Here is a 21165-nt window from a genome sequence, read left to right as displayed (position 1 = left end):
CAAGTTGTTCCAGTGGTTAATTGCTCTCACTGTTAAAAATGTACGCCTTTTTTTCTAGTCTGAATTTGTCTCACTTCAGCTTCCAGCCACTGGATCCATTTTCACGCAGGGTGACTTTCAGCCCCATGTGCCAAGTCAGCACAAAGGCTAGGCACTGCTTATGCCCTCAAACAGAGGTAAGTGGGCTCTGAGTCCTGAATAGGACTTGTGCTGACCCGCTTCATGGTTGAATTTCACTCTGAATGAATGTAACTTCTATGGAAACCCCTGGCCTAATTGGGTTGGAGTCTCCTCTAATAACAATCTGACGCTGGTGTAATTCCATCAACATCAAAGGAGTTACTTCTCATTTACACCAGTTGTGAGAGAGGTACTTGCTTCTGCAGTGATGGGATGATAGACAAGCAGACCCTTTCCATCCAAATGTTCTTCCTTGTCAGGAAAACAGAAGAGACAAAGTAACAGAGATTCTTTTAGAGACTGGTGCCATGATTATTGTACACTGGAAGCCTGGGTGCAATTTTGCTCTTATCCCTCCACAACTCTATGTGTGTTGCTTTTTTTAAATATCAGTTGCATTTTCCATTATTTAGTGGACAGCAAAGAAACAGTTAGACATCCTGCCTAAAGAAAGAGAAACTGCCCCGTTTTAAATTTACATTGGTGGTTAATTGCTTAGCACAATCCAAGTTTAAATGTTTCTGATCTCAATCTAATCACTAGCAATTCCCTAATTTCTGCCAGTAAATGTTTGTGCTAAGGCTTTTGTTAAGTGAGCTCATAGCGTGGTTGTCTTATCATTTATTAATGTTGACTTGCTCTGCTGCTACTGATATTTTACTAGTAGGGGCACTCCATGTTATTTATTAGTTAATTAAATAACAGACTATTAAAATTCCATTTCCTCTGGATTCAAATTATCCTCTAATCCCAGCTCCACATTGCTGGCTTCTACTTACAGAAGATTGTAAAACAAAAGCGAACAACAATGTGGGAAAGTTTACAGTCTTTTATGTAGCTTTACATTATTTCTTTTGCTGTTGGCATCTAAGAAGCTGTGGACTGAATCCAAACCACTGAATAGCCCAATAGCATGTGTGCTCACTTTAAATGTTCCCTATTATTTCAGTGCTATAATCTCTGGGCATTTTATGTGGAGTTATGTTGCTTTGCCTGTAGCAACTCAGCTCCCGCATACACAGGAGAGAATCTAATTTACATAATTAGGATGGAAATGGTATTGCTAAACTGGTTTTAGTCAAGGAGGAAAGGAAGCATGATCCATGAGCTTTAACAGTGTTTGGTTTACATTATGGAGATACACTGACATACACTCACTTGGCAGTAATAATGATCCATGAGAATGTTTTCCAAGTACTGTCGTTCTCCAGGGGGCGGGGAGAAGGCAGAACCAGTATTTGAAGGATGTAAACACTGAAGAAGGAGTCAGGGGTGTTACTTAGAGTAATGGGGTAAAATTAAGGAAAAGTAAATTGAAGATGAACGTCGGAGAAAGGATCTAGAGAGGGCATGAGAGAAGGAATAGCCCTAGTTAAGGCACTGGCATGGGAGACAGGCTTCAATGCCTGGCTTTCCTTGAGCCACTCATTTAATCTCTCTCTGCCTCAGTTTCTCATTCTCTGTAAAACAGGGATAATAATCCTTCCTTTGTCTTGACTCTGTAGATTGTAAACTCTTTGGGGCTAGAACCAACTCTTAATTGCAGTGCCGAGCAAGTCTGGGCCTCTAGTTGCTACTGCAATACAAAGAATAAGAAAACATTACATTATGGGAGACCTAGTTGTGAAATTATTGCTCAGATTATTCTTCACCTATCTTCCCTCCACCTGTTGCCTCTTGTCTCTAAGACTGTACGCTGAGATGTTTAAAAGCAACTTAATGTCGGCCTAACTCTGCTGTCACTGATTTCAATGGGAGCCGTGATATACTAATGCTGAGTCGAGCCAGTTGGGAATTTTTCAACGATGCATTTTTTTCTGGTCAGAAAATGCCAAATTTGTCAAAACTGAAACTTTTTGCAGAAACGTATAGGTGTTGATGAAATGTTTGTCAGGAAGTTTTCTCAGGCCCATGTTGGAATTTCTGGTCAAAATGGGAGAGTGAGAAGAGGGGTTGGCGGAAGGAAGGAGAGAGAGCGAGGGATGAACAAGCCTACCCTTGAATAGCCATTAACTCAGTGGTTAGGGACTTAGCTGGGATGTGGGAGCCCCGGGTTCAAATTCCTGCTCAAAATCAGGCAGAAGAGAGAGCAAAAATAAATGCAAAAGCCTCAATTTTTTTCACACAGCGGAATTCTTGTTTTCCAGCCAACCCTAATACTGGCTATTTTTGAAAACCCCATCCATAAATTCTTTGGAGACGAGATTGTTTTACAGTGTGGGACAGATTTTGCTACCTGTACTCATGGTGAGTAGCAGCTTACTACCGATGTAGTCCCATTCAAATCAATGAGAATACTTGTGTAGAAAACAGCTACTCAGCATAAGTAAAGGGGGCAGTATCTGGCCCTGTGTCTTTGCAGAGCCTGGCCCAATGGAGGTATGATCTGATTGAGGTCTCTATGCACTAATAAAATACAATTAGTAAATAATAAATAATGATAAAAGGAATAATCTTCCAAGGAAGAACTTAGCTTGAGACATCTAAAACTAGACCAGACAAAGCACTAGAGACAATACAATTGAGAAGAGTTTTGCACTGGAAAGAGTATGGATTTGATGACCTAATAAGTTTTTCCCATCTCTGAACTGTATCATTGCATAATAAATTCACCTCACTTGTTCTCTTTGTGTTTGCTGTTCGGCAGAGCAATAATTATGCTAACAATGTATCTTCTTTCTGTGGTCTTCAATGTGCAAATTACGGTGCAAATTTATTCATCATTTTAAAATATGTTGAGTACTTCCACAGATGGGGTATTGACAGGAACAAATTTAAATGTTCAGACTTAGAACTTGTTAAGGAGCCACAGTCAGACACCTTCTATTGAGCATTAGAGGCACGAGGAAAATATGTTACCCTGAGAATATCCAAGGAGACTGATTAGCAACATGCAACAAACAGTTTTCGGCAAAGAGCTGGCAGAACAATAAGCTTTTCCGAAACAGAAAGGTTAACCTACAGATGTATTGGAGGTTCAGTCCAGATGCTTATCCAGACTTCATCTAATCAATGAGAACATCTTGGCCTTTTAAAACTGAACTGTAATTTCACACAATTACCCTTCTTTCTTTCCAGATCAGCCAGAAATACCATGAGACTTGTCTCTCTCGGACTGGTTCTCCTCTCTTTGACGCCAGTGTTAAATAGAAGTGACTCCGTTGAAGTCAATGGAGTTTCATCAGTGTAAAACCAGTTTTGAAAGCCTGCTCCTCTTGAGAGCTGCATGTAAAAAACTATACACCAAAAGCGATTTGCAAAGCACAACAGTGACTTTTACTGGTTGTACAAAACCTGTGCACAGTGCTGCAAGTTCTTGAGTGCTATTTACTGGCACATCCTCTAAAAACTATTTACATATATCTTTTGTAGAGCACTCTCATAACAGTTCCCCCCAACTCCCATTGGGAGTCTTTTTATTGGCTTCAAAGGAAATCGGATCAGGCCCTCAGAACACTATTTTAGCAGAGACTCAAGAAAGCTAAAAGCGATGTAACCAATAAAACATTAACCAAATTTTTTAGAACCTCTGAAAAGGGTGATTTCTTCTGTTATCAGATCTGATCCACCCATCACGCGTTTACAGTCAGACACACAGTAAGGTAGATTTACACCTCAGCTTGCCACGAACTAAGTATTCATGTAGACACTTACGCTGTCTTATTTAATCTTTTATTGATGTCACCAAAATGTTAATGCCTGACATTGCTTTTGTAAGTCTCATCCCTCCTTTCTAAGTGTTTAAAACCAAAACAAGGAGATCAATTGTTCCATTACTAGGAGCTTGAGAGTATAGATGGGCTCAAGTCACAAAATTTGGAACATGACTTCAAGCATCATAAAATTCAAGGGCATTCAGATCTGGAGCTTTGTTTCCTTCCATTATAATTATAGGGACCATTTGCAAAATTCAGAACCAGATTTTGAATGGCATAAAGCTCAAGATCCAAGACATTGATTCAGGCCTGTCCTTGCTTGGGAGCAAACTAACAAGATTTTTTTCCAGATTTCATTGGCATTAGGAGATCATTTTAATCTTCCTGATCACCGACAGCATGAACACGTAAGGAAAAGGGGTGCATTCTTGAAATGCTTGTCTGTGGATAAGCATAAACATACTGAAAGTAATGAGATGGGAAGACACAAATTTTCTTTATATTTTCCTGTAACCTTAAAGTCACACTCTGATTTTTTTGTTGGTTTTTATTTTCCATTTTAGAAAGTTCTAAACTACAGAATGCTGGTCGCAAGCAATCAGTCTCCAGGAGCCTGAAGCATCTTTTCCATTCTTCAAACAAGTTTGTGAAGACTCTGAAACGGTTTGTCATATATTTCATTTTCCCAAAATGCCAATTTAGCTACAAATGGGAGCTTAGACACCCAAAAGACCGCAACTCAGACATAGCTATGGACACGTTCTCCTGTGGCTTAAATTGCCATAAATCAGACATAACCGTGGTGAAGTCCATGAAGGTATAAAAAACAGGGGTGGCTGAGTGGAAAATGAGGCTCATTGAGCCTGAGCCAGCACCCACTGAAGTCAATGGGAATCTTGCCATTGTCTTGCTGGCGGCGGACTTATAACATCATGGAACTTTGCACGCAAAACCACAATGCTGTGATTTAAATGTTTTTGACATGCTGGTTTTGTTGCTGCTCAGTAGTGGAATTTCGTTTGTTTATGACATAAAATGTAGGGTGTTGACAGCCTGCTTACGTATATTTATAATACCCCTTCACCAGCAAGCAACCCACCTGAGAGGTCCCTAATATTTTTAGCTAATTCTGCGACCTTGGTGACCCAGGCAGCACTGAGCCTTGATGGTTTGGTTTCAGTAAATGAAAGTTGCCCACACTGGATTACTACTTCTTTCATCACCAAGAGCGTTCCGTTTGCTTTTTCTTCTTTGTGTTTTGATAAGAGTTTTGATTCTTCCAAAAGTGCTCTCTGGGGTCTTTAAATTCCCTAAAGCGACTGGTTTATGTCACTAATTACAAGAGTAAATATTGAAAGGAATGATTTCTATGACCAGTTTTGCAGATATGCTGGCCAAATTATACCCTGGAACATTTATGTAAATCCATAATAGCCCTGTTGATTTGAGTGGATTTACTCCAGATTTACACTGGTGTAGAAATGAGCAGAACTTGACCCATTATTTGTACAAAATACTAACATTTCATGATTTCAGAAAACATAATGACCCCAATCATCCACCATTTACTCAGGCAAAAATCCCGCTGAAATGGATGTCAACGGGTTGTTTTACTTGAGCAAGCCGTGCAGATCAGAGTCCTAGATAACGACATTGTGGTAGTTTCTTTTGTTTGGAGAGATACATTTCCTGTGACCATTTTGCAGGAATCACTGGCTGAAGTTCTATGGCCTGTGTTACGCAAGAGGTCAGACTAGATTATCAAAAGTGTCCCTTCTGACCTTAGAATCTATGGATCTATGTGTCTTTGCCTATCCAGGACACTTGGTGCTGATTTAGACAGCTATTGAGACTCTGATTGCTCGCTTTCTTGTTTGTCTTTCTTCCTTTCAGTGGACTCTACATAGCTGTCATATTTTATTACAAAGACAACCTGTTAGTAACCAATGAAGATCAAATCCCCATTGTGGAAATTGATGACTCTCACACCAGTTCCATTATGCAGGATTTTCTGTGGTTCACAAAGGTAACAACAGGCATCTAATTTCACATAGTGACTCTCAATGAGTGGTCTGTACCAGAAATTGCTCCGACCTTAGTATATTTCCGGAACAAAACTTGACAGGAGTGAAGAAGCTAAGTGATGAAGCACAGTCAGGGCCGGCTCTAGGTTTTCTGTCGCCCCACGGAAAAAAAAGTTCCACCCCAAGCTCAGGTGGGGCTGGGGCTCGCAGGCGGCGCTGGAAGCAGAGGGAGTGATGTCACCTTCTCCCAGCGCCTGCAGGGGCTTGGCCCCCTCCCCCGCCCGGCCGCGCAGAGAAGCCCCGATATAAGGGGTGGCACAAGGCAGCGCAGCAGCCAGGGCGCAGATGAGGGGGCGCAGCCCCGGCTCCCCGGCAGGACTCGGCCTCTCCTCCCCAGGTAGCGGCAGGGCCCTGGCAGCTCAGCATCCCGGAGCTGGGGCTTCCCCTTCCCTCTGCAGCCAGGGGCGCGGCGCCCTCACCCCGTCTAAGGGGCGCAGCTCCGAGAGCACAACTGCCCCGAAAAGAAAGGGTGGCCGGAAGGCCGCCCCTGGAAATGTGCCGCCCTAAGCACGTGCTTGCTTTGCTGGTGCCTAGAGCCGGTCCTGAGCACGGTACTTTTTGCTTGGGTTAATTATTTTTCCTTCTAACATTTTTAAGGGATAAATCCTGCCTAACCCATTGATGGGCATGGAAGGCACTGGCCAAAGCAGAATTCATTCACTGAGATGTCTAATCCCACATGACCAGTTACTGTTATTTAAGGGCTTCCAGTTTTCCAGTTACTGTTATTTAAGGGCTTCTGGAGAAAGAAGGAAGGAGTTAAAGAACATTAACCACGGACCAGAAGTTTCAAGGGCTGGTGTTTTGATTGTCCAGGATTAAAGACATCTTCACATTATTTTTTAACCCAAGTGGACACTGAATCAATCTTACATGAAGATCCACAGATGAACCGGGATAGGTGCATGCTGTTTATGAAATGCTCGCTCTCTCTGTAGCTAGATATGGGATCTTTTTCTAAGGCGCGCTCTCTCTTTCTCTCCAGTCAGTAACTCTCTGCTTTAGTACCACCCACAGAAACTCAAAATGAACAATAGCTACTGATTTTTCCAAAGCCAAATATGCTTTTATTTTTGCTGCCGGCTTTTCAAGCACTGAGAACAAAGGGGATTGAACTGTGACATATATTTTGCAGCTGTCTTGTATGTGGGATGATATCAGATGGCTGAGGCAGAATATGTCCATATCCATGTCCTCATCAACAGCACTTCAAGCCAGGCAAAAGATGGTCTCAGCAACTGCACAGTTACAGGTTAGTTGCACTGCATATTTTCAGTCGTTAATTTCATTCATGGTCTCTGAGGAAAGGTGCTACCAGCTGTTCTCTGCCTTAGCACTCCCCACGGGCTCGTCCTTGGGAGTAGTATTACCATCTGCTGTGAAGTGAGCTGCTGCACCTATATCTCCTGCTGGAAAAGAGTGGTCAGGTAAAAAGTAAACCCTAGGAAGCGAGGGGGAAGGAGAAACAATGACAGAAAAAGAAACAAACATAATGCAGCAAATAAATATCCCAAATACGTCCAAGATTTTGCAGGTCGGGGACACACAGAAAGAGAGCAGCAATCATAACCCTGAGATATATTACTCAAAGGCCAAGATGCCTCATATGGAAAAGACCTTTATATTACCGTTATTTGTATTACTGTAGCACTTATAGGCCTCAAGCAAGATTAGAGCCCCTTTGTGGAAGGTGCTGGGCACACACACAGGAAGAGACAGCCCCTGCCCCAGAGAACTTGTAGTCAAAAATGACATGGCAGACAAAAGTTTGGGTGCATTATTATACTCATTTACAGACACAAATTCCATCACATGTCAATGGAAGCCCACAGTTACATATGAAGTCTGTGGTGGCAATTGAATTTAGCTCTCCAGAGTCACAGGTCAGTGGTGTAACCACAAGACCATCCTTCCTGGCTATAGGCTTACAGAATTGAATAGAGATTGTCAAAGAAAAATTGATCAGACACATTAATAACACTTCCTTTTCCCCACCTTTGGTGTGATTTGTGTATGTAGACTGTAAACTCTCTGGGGAGGGCGGAGTGTCATGTGTACATAGGGTGCCTAACACAATGGGGCCCCTTTCTCAGTTGTGGTCTTTAGATGCAAATAATTATTGATAATGATAATAATCCTAGATCTCAGGAAACTGCATGGTGAAATAAATGACTTACCTGGGGCCTTTATACACCAGAGCTGTCAATCTATCTGAGTATTTCTATGCCCCCCCATCCCAATCACCAGGACATTAGAATTATCAGGGTTGGAAGGGACCTCAGGAGGTCATCTAGTCCAACCCCCTGCTCAAAGCAGGACCAATCCCCAACTAAATCAAACATTAATGTATTTAGTTAATTTTACAGATAGGGAAACTGAGGCACAGAGGGGTTTTGGTTTTGGTTTTTTTGTTTTTTTTTTAAATGACTTGCTCAAAGTTACCCAGAAAATCTAGAGCAGAGCCATGGAGGGAACCCAGCTTGCCTGAGTCCCAGCTGGTGTGTCACTACAAGACCACTCTTATTCCTATTCCAGATCACGTCAAAAACGGAGTTTTATGGTAGCCATGATATTCTGGCACCTAGTGACAAACTAGCGATGTGGGCATATTAGGAATATCTTTATATTAGTTTTTTATTTATCTACAATGAACGCTGTGCCCGAGACCAGCCTTCCCAGGCAGCCACCTGTCTTGGGAAGTAGACCCAAAATATCTGCAAATGTCTGGAGTACACGTCTGCTCCCTCTTCGGCTATGACTGCACCAATCGAGGAGGGGATGTGAGCCCCAGCTCAAGTTGAAAACTTGCAGGAGTTCTCATCAAGCTACTGTGCTAAAAATAGCCATGGCGATGTGAGTGGCAGGATGGGCTAGCCACACCGAGTATGTACCTGTTCGTGACCCTAGGTGTGTACTCAGGAAAGCCAGCCTGCTCTGCAGCTCATGCCCCCACAGTTACTATGTTAGCTCGATGAGAGCTAGCACGAGTATGTCTCCTTGAGCTGGGACCGCCCTGCATCCCCCCAGCTTGAAGTGTAGACACACCCCTTATTATAGAACCACCTATTTTAAGCAATAGATGCTTGTCAGAGCTTTGAGTGGTCACTTCACAGATTTCACCATATTTGCTGAATGCCTCCATATAGAGTGGCGAGCTTGGTTTCTGTGGCACACATTCCTATGCTGAGCTGAGTTTAATTTTGCCTGCGCAGATTGTCTTTAACAGACCATTGTTGTTAATACTCTTTGTAAATGTACAGAGACTGTATTTTGAGATACCCAAGATATTGGGCACATTGCATTCGATTTGCTAGCAGCAGTTATAAGAGAAGAGCTGGAAGCATAGAAAGATGGTGTGTTTGTCCCTGTGGTATACTGCTCTGGTGGTTTTTTTGGCAAATTTATCATCCTAAACATTTGTTCTATCAGTTTGGTCCCCTGATGAACATAGGACTGTCACCAATCTGCCAACCTTTAGCAGTATGTGGTCTAATGGAATCTACCCAGGAAGGGTCTCAATAAAGTTTATACAGTTGAATAAACTTTATTGAGGCTGTTTAACAGACTGACTCCATAGGAACTTAGGACAGAGTGGGAGAAATCAGTGACAACACAGCTGGTAAGGGACTGGATCAGTGGACTCAAAGAGACTGGGGATTGTAATTTTGCCTGCTGCTACCATTAGACAACTAGAGCAAACAAAACATAAGTGATAGAATGCCACGCCGCGGGGGGAGGCTCAAAAATGTTTTTTGCTTGTGTACTAGCAATATGTTCTTGAGTCATCATAGGCTCTTCCATTCTGTCTGCTGGAATTCAGTTCAGAATCTAGTGCTGTCAATAATCCCATTACAACAGGTTTAATTAAAAATGGCAAATATATGACCAGCTTCTGGCTAGTGTACTGTCTCCCATCCCCTTCCTAGACACACATGCCAGTACGTACTGCAAAATCTACCCCCTGCCATGCTGGTAGGGTTAGGAGGCTAATCTTTACAGGCAGCAAAAAAGAAGAGCATGTGGCAACATAGCCTTCTCCAGTATGCCCTAGAGAGGGCTACATAAAACTAAAATAGCTACTTAAAGCTACTTATAAATGACAGCCACTGTACTGACTACCTTGAGTGCTTAGTTTATAAACAATTTAATAATACAGATTATAAGTAAATAGTGCCTGCTAAGTGCAGATAAATCAACTCAGGGTAATCTATCAGTGCAGAATGTCATTAAGTTAAAGTACAGCTACATACTTTCCTATATGTACAATGTGCTACATTGTCAATTGAGTTTTTCCTTTTAAACAATCTCCACCCCTTACCAGCTTACTGTAGATCTCTTGAAAACTCCGAAAGTCATGAGCATATTTTAAATGTTAGGCATTTTTCTTTAAGACATCTGGGAACCTCTTCAGTGGCTGGTCACTGAAGTCAGTGTGCTCACATCGACAGGCTGATTCTTCCTATATGGGGAAAGGGATTTTGACAGAGGTTAGTTTTGTTCTTTTTAATAAATTTATTTAATCTTCAGATATTTTGCCAGAAAAATTTTGGCCTGGCAGATTGTTAGGGTCTCTGCTGTTTTTGTCTAGCACATTTTTGGTTTTCAAAATAAAAGGGGCGGATCGATACCTCTCAAAAGTCCCTCTTGTCAAGAGACATCACTCATTTTAGTCCCAGATTTACCTGACCTGCATTCCGCACATATTTGGTGTCCCCTCACTTTTACTGCTGGAAATAAATTACATCAGAAAAAATAATGAACCTGAATTTATAGAAAGTGACTGACCCTAAAGGAGGGAGTTCAACAGCATTTTAAGTTTCCAGAATCAGTCATTTTGGTGTCCCTTGTACAGCATCTTTGACACCCATTGTATCCCACAATCAGACCTGGATAGGTTGGAATGTGTATGCAGATCTTCAGTCAATATAAATCAGCTTGATTCCATTGAAGTCAATAGGAGCAGAGTTAGGCCAACACTGAGTGCTTTTGAAAATCCCACCCTATATTCACAGACCTTGATGCAACTAGAAAAAAAAATTCTGCCCTAGGTTGTATATGTAAATCACATTGCAATTTGGTCTTTTAAAAAGACCTTTTGTCATAATGATCAGATTGATATTTACCAGTAACCTCTGTCTACACCAGCTGAGGAATTGCCCCCAAATTCTACAATGCAATTCTCACACATGCAACCCAGGGCAGAATTTTCTCTGATTGCGCTGAATGATGTTGGACATAGGGTTGAAATAGCAGAAGTGCTTTGCATTGGCCTAACCAGCTCCTCCTGAGGTCAGTGGCAAAACACTCATTGAGTTCAGTGGGAACAGAGCTAGGCCTACGCCGGAAATGTCACCCTCCTGATGTGTAATGGCTAATATTGTCCTTTGTAATCTGCTTCCTTTCTAGAACTTGCTGGGAACTCACAACTTAGGCAGAGTTTATTACGAGCCGATCAAGGACAGACATGGCAATATCCTGATAGTTACGATAAGAGAAGTAGAGACTCTCTATTCATTTTTTAATGGCAAATGGATGCAAATATCCAAGCTACAAAGCCAGAGAAAATCCCTTTCAACTCCCGAGGAGCCAACGGCATTAGACATCTTGCTCATAACAATCCAGGTAGCACTTTTATTAATTTTTAAAAGCCTGTGACTGTGAGCATGCTTTATGGAAAAGTCTTACAGGTTTTAGACCCTGATCCAATGCCCATTACAATGCATGGAAAGGCTCCCATTGAGAGTAAAGTCTTCCATTGCCTTCAATGGGCATTGGATTGAGCTCTTAATATGAATAAAACTAATAAGATTCTATAGAAATGACTTTAAAGACCTATAGTATATAAAGGAGACTGATATATTTTCTGTAGGTTTTTGGAACCATGCTGTAGAATTGTATAGCAAGGGATGTAATTCTCTCTTATAGGATGGCTCTGAACAGCTATAGAGAAGCTACCATTTTCTATTATAGACTATATGATTTTTCCATCAGAGATTGATCACTAAAACCAGGTTTTATTTTTGAACCCAGACAAATTCAAGTTTCTGGGAGTTGCTGAGGGCCCTCAACTCCCAATGAAATCAGCTCCCATTGAATTATCTACAGACCATATCCTCCCATCTGTTTTTACGTCAAATTCCCAGTGGACTTCAGTGGTGGAATGATGCCAAGATATTGGAGTGATCCTGCAAGGTGAAGAGCACCCCCAACTCCCATTTAACATCTGTGAGTTGCAGGTGCTCTGTACCTTGCAGAACTGTGTCTATTAAAGTCACATCCTTCTGTTGTCTCATGCACATAACTCATATTGAAGTCAAGAGAAGTTGTGTGTAAGTGACAGCAGGATATATCCTACAGAACGATTTATCAATATCTCTTCTCTCTAAACCTAGGGATCACCTCCTCATTGGAAATACTTCCAGACAAGTTATTGTCTTAGCTCTGTCTTGGGTCACTTCAGCTAGATATTGACTACTGTGGCTAATTGTGATTTATGGTCATTTTCTTGGGTGGTGACTGTGTGCTTTTGTGCACCAGAAGCTGATGGGTAATCATATGTACACGTTGCAAGGTTTGGGGTAAATTAAAAGATTTCCAAATGACAATAAAATATACTTGATCTGGTGCTCGACGTACTATATAAAATATGTCTCACAGGTGCAAAAAATCCCAATCTGGGCAAAAGTTTTATATCAGGAAACACAAAATACAGGTCCGATCAGGTTTCCACAGAGATCCTAGTGGAAAAATTTCCCCCTAATGGTTTGCACATTCCTGTGTAATGCCCTCCCTTTCTTGTATTACATGTTGAATCATCAGGCGGGTATTTTGTTCATGAAGTGCTCATGAAAATGAAGATCTAATTGCACTAGTTAGAGCCAAGCATAGCACTGGCAAATAATGTGATGGTTCCAAGGGTGAAGGCAGAGGGCCAGGTGGCTTAATCCTTACTCATTGCAGAGGGACACATTACTCAGGATGGCCGTCAACTTCATTTATTAAGGTAGTCTTTGGGGAATGCTATACATAGCCCGGTTAATGTCTGCTAGCTACAGCAAAGAGAACATCGGTGCCAGTCCTTTCCAGGCTCTTTTTGATGGTAAAGTTCATTGTGTTGAAAATGTAGTGATTCATTTGACAATACATTTTACTTTGGTACTATACTTGACAACCTGGTGCACACAGAAAACTCCTCATTGATGTTAGTAACTGTAGAAGGAGTTCACTGGCGACTTACACTGTGCATAAAAGAGCCCGGAGCACAGATCAGAGAGGAGAATTTTGCTTTAGGACTGCAACATGCTTCTTATTTTTGGATAGTTATTGTTTTACAGCTGACTCCTACAAGGTGCTGAGCACTCTGAGCACCTGATCCACCAAAACATTTAAGCACATGCTTAACTTTAAGCACGAGTAGCCTCAGTGCATCAAGCTTAACATTCCTAACTGCAAGAGGATTGTGGCTGTGCCGAGAGTTAAGCATGTGCTTACATGTTTTTCTGGATTCAGGACACTCTTAAAGCAAAAGACCTGCTATAAAAGCATTAGCAGATCTCTCTTCTTATCTGGGGGAAAACGGGCATTTATATGTAGGAATGTTTCTGTTCGAACAGGAAACACTTTTCTACCACAAAAGAAGCCAGCAGCGCCTCCCTCCTGGCTTGTATCTGGGTTACCTGAAACTCTGCAGCTCTGTAGATCAAATCAAAGTCCTTGTACTGCAAAAGCTGCCCAACATTCTGTGTCATGTTAAAATCCGAGACAACAGCAATGTTTCCAAGTAAGTGATTTTTTTTTAAATACTCATTAGTTTAAGACAGTTGATCAAACTTGGAAACTCAAGTGCCAAGTGTGTGAAAATATGTTTGGTTTATGTGGCACCAAATATGAAATCTACCATATAAACAGAAAGAAAAGGAGGACTTGTGGCACCTTAGAGACTAACCAATTTATTTGAGCATAAGCTTTCGTGAGCTACAGCTCACTTCATCGGATGCATTCAGTGGAAAAACTCCTTTTCTTTTTGCGGATACAGACTAACACGGCTGCTACTCTGAAACCTACTATATAAATAGAAACAGAAGATGCAGATAACTAATAATTAATGCTGATAGTCACAACAGTACTGTCAATAATTGCATCACATTGAATAAAGAGGAGTAAAGTGAACTCAGAGGTTTGCAACCTACAAAACATTGAGCACTCTGGCCCTGAGATAACAAGAAATTTAGGCACTGAGACATTGAAGTCAGGAGGACTGCACACCCACGTAAAGATAAGCATGTGCTTAAGTGCTTTGCTGGTTCAGGACCAGAGCACTCACCACCTTGCAGAGCCCTTGGAATATAATATTTATTTAGTTTATGAATTCTACTGTATACCCCTTATCGACCATCAATCACGTTACTTGTTAACATTTAGAGCTAAATTCTACTCTCAGTCATAATCCCACTGAATCTATTGTTGGTTGAGCAGGTATAATTGTCAACTAAGTTTGGCACAAGCTGCGTATCATAGAGCTCCATATTGATCTCAAATGTGCACATGCTTACGTCCATCTATCTGGTATACAGAGGGCCTGATCCAAAGCCCGTACTGGTTGAAAATCCCATCGGTTTCACTGGGATATGGCTCAGGCCCAAAGACCCCAATCCTGGGGCTCTGCCTGGGTCCTCCAACATGACTCTGATGGTAGGATCTGGACCGAAAGGCCTGATCCAATGGGAGTCTCCTCATTGACCTTCAGTGGGGGAATGATCAGGGCCTAAGAGGGTGTTAAGTCAGTTTAAAATATACTCTGATCTGTGATACCTTGTTTGTAACTCCCTCCTGCCCCTAAACGATAAAATAGATGATGATTGAAAAAACACATTTGTTCAAATGCTGTCAGCTCTGGATGTGCTCTCTGTTGGGTCAACACATTCTTCCTGGTTCTGTCTCCACAGTCCTCACCCCTGGGGCAGTGCATCAGTGCATTTTCTTTCTTCCTCTGTTTGTTTTGTTTGTTTGTTAGCCCACATGGTTCCATCAACCAGCCAAGAACTTGGCAAGATTCAAATATGGGCTGGACATTAATATGGATAACAAGACCATCCAGCATTGTAATAGTTAATACTAACAACAGTTTTACATTACATTACATCCTTCCCTTGGTAAACAGGGCAGAAACTAGTATCCTCTATTCCCCTCTGTCATTTGCTATTGCTTCCATCTGCTCTGTGGTGTGGAGCTTGACTATTCTGCCTAATTCTAAGGGTTCTTCTTAAAGCATCTCTTGGGCATCCTCGTTTCCTCACACCAGATGGTTTGCACTTGACAGCTTCATGTGGGAGATGGTGTTGGCATCCAGGGTACATGTACCAAATATATCCACTGCTTCTTTCTGATTCTTGTGAAGATGAGCTGCTGGTTGGTGTTTTCTTGGATCTCTTAATAACAGTTTTGGAAGGGATGCAAAACCTCACGTCTCAGGGTTTAAAACAATCTCTACTATTAGGAATTAGGTTCAGACCTTCATATGGGGCAGATTGCCCCATGCCTGCCTATTGTGGGGTTTCTTGCACCTTCTCCTGAAGCATCCAATGCTGGACGCTGTTAGAGATAGGATACTGGACTAGATGGACTATGGGTTTGATCCAGTAGTGCCATTCCTATGCTCATCTGCTCTAGAGCTGAATCCAGTTCATTGGCTGCATTCAGTATAGGAGATGTCTGCAGCTGATCAGACATTGAACTCGTCAGTAAAAGCAGCTGTAGACCAACGTATGTTTTAAAGGACATGGAATGGAGTTCTTCTCCAAGAAAAAATCTTGCTGAAATATTTCAAAGGCAGTCGATTTTCAGATGTTAGCAAGGAATGGGTCAGCTTGATGTACACGTGCTAGAAAAATTAAACAGAAAACTGTTTTAGGTTTTTTAGGTTTTTTAACCACAAACAAGCAGGACTGCATCATTTTAGAACATTTGACTATTTTAGGATTAAACCCTCAACCGATCCCAAATGCACATACTGTAAATTCTTCCTTGTGCACTGAACTTTTGTTATATTTCTAATTTTAACTCGACTCAACATACAGAAATGAGTGGGAATGGCTCCAAATGCTTTCTGGCTTGGAATCGGTGGAAAGTGTGGATCATGCTTCAGACTGCCCTACTCAGTTGTTCTTCTGTGAGCTCCAGATGGCAGTGAAAGCTCTCCTCAAACAGATCAATCTACCTCTGCGACAGGTATTGTGCTTTGTGACATTTATCACCTTTATTTTTTTTTCAACTGATTCTTGGGAACATGAATGAAATCTAAAAACTGTATATAGTTCTACTAGCGATTACATGTTAGAGTTGCAAAACCAAAGCAATCAGAAAGAGTTTATTTAACTAGGGTTATTTTAAGTGTATTGGGAATATCATCTGGTAAAAATCACCTTTAGGATAGCATGCTTTCCTGGAGTATATGAATATATGGGACTAAAACACTCAATCAACAGGGCCAATTTTTCAGTCGTCTTCCTCATTTGCATTTGCAGGCACATGCCTTTGTATTTGTGCAACTGCATGCATGAGCAGACAGGCACTTTTGCACACACATCAAGCAGTAAGGTGTCCCTTTATCCTACTTGCAAGGGCAAATATGTATTTGCCTATGGCCATGGAGAATTTGCAAATTCCTGTGGCTGCATCTGCAGCTATTGTAAGCACTTATAAGAAGGCCAGCTGAAAGTTTGGCCCAACATGTACTATTGAGTTTAAATTCTTTTACATCCAATGGAAATTTGGTGCTTCTGAAAATGTAGCTCCGGTCTTCCAGACTCACTGCCCTGGAGACTGAAATCCTCCACCCACTAAATAGGGATAATATAGGCAGGAGCAGTGCAAGCTTCCCTAAACAGTGGATGAAATCCTGGCTCCACTGAAGTGAATGGCAAAACTCCCATTGACTTCCCTGGGGCCAGGATTTCACACAGTGTGTCAACTGAGATATCGCCCGTTGAGGTGAGAGCATAGGTGAGCCTCCATAGCCCATTCAATCCTTGGCCTCTGCTGATGCTGCCATTAAAAATGCCCATTAGGGCCAGCCGTAGTAGTGGAGACCTGTCTAGTTGGAACTGAACTAAGTCCCAACACAAATGTATTTCACATCGGCCATTAAGCAAGCCTATAGTGTGTTTATAATTTATTTTTCACTCACACAACGCTGCATGAAGTAGGAACTTACTGTGGTTATACAACAAAAGACACTTATCCAATTGTAAGCCACTGGTAAGTGGTCGCTACCAGTCCACCTCTGTGCCCAAGCCATGGGAGATATGGGTCTGTTACAGCCCCTGCAAGGGACTCTGGATCTTTAACTTAGGCTATAGCTGCTCGTTCTTTTAGGTCCCCGATAGGTCTCTGGTGAGTTGGCCAAAATAGCAGCAGATGCCCAGTCACGATGGACCAGATTGCCTACCCTTTACTTACACTTGTGCGCAGTTGCTCACACAAGTATTCACCCTGACTTTAGTGACGCTACTTGTATAGCAATATACAATGCATGGTGAGTGAGGATATCAGAATCTGGCTGTTTGGCAAACTGAAGAATAAAGCAAATCTGAACAGGTAAAGAAGTTGCTGGAGAAAGGATAGAAAAGATTAAGAGAGAAGCCAAGATGTGGCTGTGATGGAAGAAAAAAATTAAAACCCATGAGCCTAATTCTTATGTGCAGGAAGGTCACTTTACCTGCTCTGGCAATGTAAAAGAGGCCTTACAGTGGAACTATATTATTGGTATAAAGAAAAGGAGGACTTGTGGCACCTTAGAGACTAACCAATTTATCTGAGCATGAGCTTTCGTGAGCTACAGCTCACTTCATCGGATGCATACTGTGGAAAATACAGTGAGGAGATTTATATACACACAGAACATGAAAAAATGGGTGTTATCATACACACACTGTAAGGAGAGTGATCACTTAAGTGTGTATGATAACACCCATTTTTTCATGTTCTGTGTGTATATAAATCTCCTCACTGTATTTTCCACTGAATGCATCCGATGAAGTGAGCTGTAGCTCACAAAAGCTTAGGCTCAGATAAATTGGTTAGTCTCTAAGATGCCACAAGTACTCCTTTTCTTTTTGCGAATACAGACTAACACGGCTGTTACTCTGAAACCTGTCATTATTGGTATACTCGCTTTAAAGGCTGTTTACACTTCAGAGAGGTGTAAAGTGGCTTTAGTGTAAATGGAAATCTAGTCCAACTTTTCAATGAAACTTTTTTATTAATACTGAAGGGCTGGGTTTAGGCCCCACACAGACCCTGTGCCAATGCAAAATCCAAATAAGACCTAAGTATATCCAAAATTAAGACTTTCTCATAAACTTTAAGGTCAGAAGGGACCATCATGATCAACTAGTCTCACCTCCTGCACATTGCAAGCCACAGAACCTCACCTACCCACTCCTGTAATAGACCCTAACCTCTGGCTGAGTTACTGAAGGCCTCAAATCATAGTTTAAAGCCTTCAAGTTACAGCGAATTCACCATTTACACTAGTTTAAACCTGCAAGTGACCCGTGCCTCATGCTGCAGATTTGCGGCCACTTCCTCCCATTTCAGAATCCTATACGGGGCTCCATGCTACCGGGTCCCCAGGCAGACTTGGAGTGCTCATGCCAAATTATTCACTTTTTAAAAAACTAATGGAGTTCTACTGAAGTCAGTGGGGACTGGGCAGAGTGTAAGTCAGAATTCAATTTGTTCCTTAGGCCCCAGTTCAACTACGCACTTCAGCACATGCTGAGCTCCATCTCCAATCAATGAAGCACTTAAACACATCCTTACAGCATGTGTTTAAATGCTTGGCTGAATCAGGTCCTTAATTGTGGATTAAGGAATTTAATTTTGGATTCAACAACGGTATATAAGTGTTGTTATTTATTATTTGTATTGTGGTAACACCTAGGAGACCCAATCATGGCCCAGGATTCCCTTGTAGCCTGCACCATACAAATACAGAACACAAAGACAGTGTTTTCCACGGCAGCTACACAACAGCCTTCATCCAACTACTATTTGTGCCGGTTTCCCTTCATGCAGCACTTGCTAAATCTTTTCAGTCCTGTGTTGGGGGAAGGGGGGTTCGCATATTTCTCTTAACCAGACCTAAATTGAATCTTAAAGGCTTTTAATTGAATCCATTTTCATGTTTTCACATAATTATGCAATCATAATCTTGAAAAGCATAGGGCATGTGATCATTTTCTGCCTAATAAGAAACATAAATGTTGTTTTCAGGGGGGTTGTTTGTGTGGGTTTTTTTTTTAATGTGGAACATTACAGCTTTAAAGCCTGATTTTATGTAGCGACATTAACCCGAGTTTAAGTCCCCCTAATATTTATGTTTTATAAAAATTCCAAGCTTGATGTTGTGCACGTTTGCTTTAATGTTTTATACCATTTGGGGTGTTGTTTATATAAGTGCCATGTTGTAACTCTCTCCCACTTCTTTCCCCGCGCGTGTCCCTCTGCAGGCTAAGCACTTCCGTCTGTATACACAGGAGGTGTTGGAACTGGGTCACAATGTCTCCTTTCTTCTCCTGCTCCCCGCCTCAGACGATGTCTGCACTGCCCCAGGACAGAATAATCCTTACACCCCACATTCAGGATTTCTTAACCTCCCTCTTCAGATGTTTGAACTCGGTATAGTAGCTTGCTTCACCTAGAAATATTAACCTAGACTCCTTATAATAAAATCACAAAGTTGTATCTGTTTTCCCCCTTGTCCCAGTGGAGAGTCAATAAATCACATGATGGCTTTGGCAACAACACTACCTATAACTGTGTACAAGTTATAGAAGGAGCATAGCGGCTGGAGTATATACTATAGCCATCATTATTGAAATGCAAAGCATAGAGCAAAAGCCCACAGTTATCAAGCATAAGCCCTAGTCTATTATGGAGGAGGAGGATGCGGGGGTGGGGGGTTATACTGCTCATAAGATGCCAAGCCTGATATTCTGAGAGCAGCCACAAAAATGTCTTTATTCTGAAGTGAGGTTGGCATCATCGTGGAGAAGAAGTAGGTCAATGGACAGATCTTGCAGTTTTATAGTGCAGAATTATTGCAGCTTTTGCTATAGAGGATCCTACTCAGGGCCTGAGACCCCGGCACTTTAAGGATGTTCACACATCAGGCCCATCTCTTTGCTTTTCAACCTGAAATACCAAAGGGCCCAGTGTTAGTACAGGGATGCAGCAAAATCCCCATGGTGAGGCGAGGAAGAATCCTGCATCACAGCCACTTCAACCTCCCTGTCCCACTGCAGTGCATGCTGGGGTGGCATTCCATAGAGCGGGATCTCCTGGCTGACTGATGGCGAAGGAAAAGATGCTCCTGACACCCCTTTCTCTCAGTTCCCTCCATGGAGCGGAGGGGAGCAGCACAGAGGATCTCACAGTAGGTTTCAGAGAGGGGATAAGAGAGGCAGCTACTGAGCCTGACATATTTGCTGGAGGAGAGACACGGGGGAAAACCCAGCCCCACACTCCTGGCCTCTTTCTGTTTCCTCCTTCTCCCCTTCCGCTCAGTCACCTTGGAGGGGAAGGCAAGAGTGGGGCAGCAATGGGCAGTCCCTGAACCCCAGCAAAAGCTGTCACTCCAAGATAGGGAAGGGCAGGAAAGTGCATTCGTGGTGGGGGTAGAAGGGCTGCAGTAATTGTGTGTCTCTCAGGCTGCATTCACTGATCAAGGGGGGGCTACATCCGTTGTGTGTGCAGGGGGAGAGGGGAGCTCGTATTAATTGGGAAGGGGGGGCTGCATTAGGAATTGTGTATGGGCAGGTGGGAAGGTAGCATGAACTGAGTGTGATAGGGAAGAAGGAACTGGACAGCAGGAGGCTATGGGAGGTTAGGAAAAGGGAATCCCTGCCCGGGTGTCTCCTGGGACACCAGATACAGGAAGAGCTATGCCTGAAGAATGGTCTGTTTTGGGGGTAACTGGACAGAGACCTCCCCTTCCTCCATAGTCCTTCCTCAACCTGGTATCCCATAAGAAACCCAGGCAGGGACTTTCTCTCCAAACCTCCCAGGAGCCAGGATAAGAACACTGGTTCCAAACGTTGGAACACCTGAATGTTGTTACATGTTTGGACCAGAAACAGAGACCCACTTTTAAATATAAAATTGTTTTGAAGGATGTTTTCGCCCTGGGCGAGTCAAGTAAACCAGATTTCACTCTGTAACAGGCCTCCTTCCCCTCACTGAAC

At 42.3% G+C, this 21165-nt stretch overlaps 1 protein-coding gene across 1 annotated transcript in view; it reads left to right on the top strand.

The window, feature by feature from the left end:
- The window catches only part of ANKFN1 (ankyrin repeat and fibronectin type III domain containing 1), a 191144-nt gene that overhangs the window by 154244 nt on the left and 15735 nt on the right, over window positions 1–21165 (top strand). The window contains exons 10-16 of the mRNA XM_084648542.1: window positions 4400–4499; window positions 5730–5862; window positions 7056–7172; window positions 11327–11542; window positions 13534–13700; window positions 15997–16147; window positions 19432–19600. Coding sequence (XP_084504668.1) covers window positions 4400–4499; window positions 5730–5862; window positions 7056–7172; window positions 11327–11542; window positions 13534–13700; window positions 15997–16147; window positions 19432–19600 — 1053 coding nt within the window. The remainder of the gene's footprint in view (window positions 1–4399; window positions 4500–5729; window positions 5863–7055; window positions 7173–11326; window positions 11543–13533; window positions 13701–15996; window positions 16148–19431; window positions 19601–21165) is intronic.

This window comes from Lepidochelys olivacea, assembly GCF_965140295.1.
Source record: "Lepidochelys olivacea isolate rLepOli2 genome assembly, chromosome: 14".
Taxonomy (NCBI): Eukaryota; Metazoa; Chordata; order Testudines; family Cheloniidae; genus Lepidochelys; species Lepidochelys olivacea.
This window is presented reverse-complemented; position numbering and strand designations above follow the sequence as displayed.